The sequence below is a fragment of the Bison bison genome, unplaced genomic scaffold (assembly GCF_000754665.1).
Source record: "Bison bison bison isolate TAMUID 2011002044 unplaced genomic scaffold, Bison_UMD1.0 scf7180017864280, whole genome shotgun sequence".
Classification (NCBI taxonomy): Eukaryota; Metazoa; Chordata; class Mammalia; order Artiodactyla; family Bovidae; genus Bison; species Bison bison.
In genome coordinates this window covers 6,261,159-6,264,884 of record NW_011494852.1, presented here as the reverse complement: position 1 = coordinate 6,264,884, position 3,726 = coordinate 6,261,159, and the positions used below count along the sequence as shown (strand labels likewise).

Genomic DNA, 3,726 nt, shown 5'->3' with positions numbered 1-3,726 from the left:
AATAGACTGCTACATGTTACATAAATACTGATTTACTGATACAACTGTACTATACGGCACACAAGCTTGTACCACATCGTTGGATGACATAATGCATATTATATAATTAGATATTTAGGCTAATATAATTGTTAACCAATTATATGTTTATCTATTGTACACTATTTAATGCACACTTGTATATTAAGTATCTAAGATTTTCCTTAGAATTGTGTATATAACAGAAAATTATTCTATGTCATTGGGCTTTATATCATAAGATATTAATAGCATTTCTTTCTCCTGTTAGTCATCATTACGTGTCTTAGGATCCACCCATGTTGCTCTGTGGACACCTTGTCTATGCTTGTGGGAGTTTTGCAGGCCCTTCTCGTGACTGTCTGCTTCTGTTTATTCACCCTCTCATCTGGGAAGGTAACACCCAGGTTGCCCCCAGCTCTCCCCAAATAATGTTGTGGTGAACGTCCTAGTATATGTCCCTGAGTGGAACCGAGGGATGCACATCCAGGAGCTAAGTGAGGGGGTCACAGCTCCATGTACACGTTTGATTTGACCATATTGCCAAGTTGGGGCTTCCCTGGTGGCTCAGGTAGTAAAGAAGCTGCCTGCAATGCGGGAGACCCGGGTTCAATCCCTGGGTCGGGAAAGTCCCCTGGAGAAGGGAATGGCAACCCACTCCATTATTCTTGCCTGGAGAATCCCATGGACAGAGAAGCCTGGTGGGCTGCAGTCCATGGGGCTGAAAAGAATTGAACACGACTGAATGACTAACACTTTCACTTTCTGTGCCAAGTGGCCCTCAGGAATGGCTGTCTGCTATCAGTACAAGGAGGGTCCCGAGGTCCCCACAGTCTCAACCTCTACTTGGCATTTTTCCAAGTCCTAATTTTTGCCAGGCCGATAGGATGATTCAATGTTCTTTCAATTTGCCCTTCCCTGATCCCTTACCAATAATTTCTAGCATCTGCTCAGGTGCCTGTCAGAGTTTTGGGTCTCCTCCTCACCTGCTCATCCTCTTTGCCCAGTTTTCTACCAGAGTGGCTATCTTTTTCTCTTGCTGACTTGCAGCTATTCCTTTTTTATATACATTCTGGATATTCTTCTCATTGATTTTACTTTTTTATTTTTGGCTTTGCTGGGTCTTTGTTGCAGCGTGCGGGCTTTTTCTAGCTGTGGCGCATGGGCCCTAGAGCACAGGGGCTCAGTGGTTGTAGTACACAGGTTTAGTTGCTCCGCAGAATGTGGGATCTTAGTTCCCTAACCAGGGATCAAACCGGCGCCCCCTGCATTAGAAGGTGGATTCTGAACTACCGGACCACCAGGGAAGCTCCTTTCATTGATTTTAGACATTTTAAATATAGTTTTTCCTCTCTGTCATTTGATATTTGTTCCACAGTGTCCTCAATTAAAAGAAATCTTTATTTGGATGTTATTAAATGCACCCTTTTCTGCCTCATAAGTTTTTTGTGGTTTGCTTGAGAAGTCTTTTCCTTTGTGGTTGCTGGTGTTATTGCTGTTATTAACCATTCCTGAGGGCCATGGCGGGGTGACACACGTATATACCAGTGCCCAGAGCTTTCCAATCTCACTCCTTGATCCTCCTTTGAGTCCAGGAGGCCTGGAGACACTTTCTCACTATGAGCTCAGTTCAGTCAGGGCCGTTACATCACCTTGTGTGAAGCAGGTGCTGAGGAGATTGGCTGAGAGTCACAAACAGCACATCACGGAGAGCATCCTTGAGATTAGAGGAGAGAGAAGAGAAAATGCTGGAGGAGGAAAACGGAGGAGAGGGTCTGAAACCGTATCACATGGCGTGGAATGGAAAAGTTAAAGAGAATGCACTCTGTACTTGTCTAAATGTTCCAGTCTGGAAAAAAAAAAAAAAAATCCATGGTGACTTCTCTCAGTGGAAAAAAGAAAGGAACAAAAATAGACTTCTAGGACCTTCCTTGGTAGTCCAATAGCTAGAACTCTGCACGCCCTATGCAGGGGCCTGGGTTCAATCCCTGGTCAGGGGACTAGACTCCATATGCCTCAACCTAGGAGCTGGTGCAGCCAAATAAATAAATATTTTTAAAAATAGACTTATATGAGAGCTTTGGTTGAATGGACTCACTTACTAAGTTTGGCAGAATCATACTGCAACTACTACTCTACTCCCGGGTATCTACACTACAGGACTACGCACTGCTTCATTCACCAAAAGACAGGGGATAGAATGATCACAGCAACATTATTCACAGCAGCCCCAAACTGGAAACAACTCAAATGTCCATGACAGAAAAACCAATCGATAGATCATGAACTAATCACACGATGGAAGACTATACAGCAACCAAAATAATGAGCTACAACTAAATACAATACAGAAGAATCACAAAGACACCAGGTGAAATGAAGGAAGCCAGACAAGATAGTTGATTCAGTTTATACATAGCTCAAAACCAGGCAAAACCACTTTGCTAGAAATTAGGCTGCTGGTAACACAAGGGGGCTTATGGGAAACAGAAACATGCTCTCCCTTGATTTGTGTCACATGGACGTGTTCAGTTTGTCACCGTTCAGCAACCTAAACACTTATGATTTGACTCTTTTTTGTACTTTCATTTAAAAATATGTCAACATGACACATTTAGGTAAACGAAAAAAAAGCACACATACTCAAAAGAAAAGTCTGTTTCTATGAGCATGTTTCTATGTATTTAAACAAACTCGTAGCCAACAGGTCAGATGAAAGCCAACCATGTGTCAGCCCTGCCTAAGAGGGGCAGTGGGCTAGGGTGGGGGCTCCCAGGGGGTTAGCTTCCATCTGCAACGTTTTGATAATAACAGTCTTTAAGATTGTGTGAGAATTGAATGAGTTAATATAAGCCCTTACAACAGTGTGAGGCATACAGTAGATGCTACATGAGGTTTTCTTACAATAAAAGGAATAGAGTGAAAATGTTTTCTGGGGGCACAAATGGCATTAAAACTAAGCTAGAAATAAAAGAAACAGAAGAAGAAATATACAAAATACCATGTCTTGTGACTTTCCAGTCAAACTTCTGTGCACTGTTAGACGTTAAGTATGTCCTTACAGAAATACAGACTTTTCTTTTGAGTGTGTGTACATAAATATGTCATATTAGGCACATTTTCTTTAAAAAGGGCTTTTATTGAAGCATGACAGTGACAGAACAGAGAATCACGGGTCTGGAGATCGAAAGATGGGGGAGATAGAGAGAGCCCGCCGGGTGATTGGGGGTGGGGGCCGGCAGCACCGGAAACCTCAGCCTGAAGGGATCCCCAAGTGGGGGGAGGGGGGACCTTTGGTCTCTCCCCAGCCTCTTCCTTCCCCCTGGCCTGGGGCTGGGTGGGGAGGGGCAGTTCCTCTTTCCTTCCCAAGCGCCGAGGAGGCCCCAGCTCCCAAGGGGCTAAGAAGATGGAGCTGTGGTGAGGGGGGAGGAGCTGAGCCTCACTCTTATAAGACCCCCCTTCCCCGCCAGGAAGCATGAACAGGAAAGACAGCAAGAGGTGAGAGGACCCTCCCCAAGGAGACCCGGAGCTCCGTAAGCCCCTGGGTCTCTCTCGGGCTGCAGGGGGAAGGTCGGGGAGGTTCTGACGAGGGGGGGGCACGGTGTCCAGCTACTTTCGCAGCCGCCGCAGAAGCAGGGGGCGCCAGGTAGAAAGATGCTTCGGGGTGTCCAAAGAAAGCTCAGGCTGGGGCTGTTGGCTCGGGCGGCT

At 45.4% G+C, this 3,726-nt stretch overlaps 1 protein-coding gene across 3 annotated transcripts in view; it reads left to right on the top strand.

The window, feature by feature from the left end:
- Positions 1-3,370: 3,370 nt before the first annotated feature.
- RASGRP4 (RAS guanyl releasing protein 4) overlaps positions 3,371-3,726 on the top strand; it is a 14,596-nt gene continuing 14,240 nt past the window's right edge. For all 3 annotated transcript variants that reach the window (XM_010849190.1, XM_010849189.1, XM_010849191.1), the window contains exon 1: positions 3,371-3,516. In XM_010849190.1, coding sequence (XP_010847492.1) covers positions 3,494-3,516 — 23 coding nt within the window. In that variant the 5' untranslated portion in view covers positions 3,371-3,493. The remainder of the gene's footprint in view (positions 3,517-3,726) is intronic.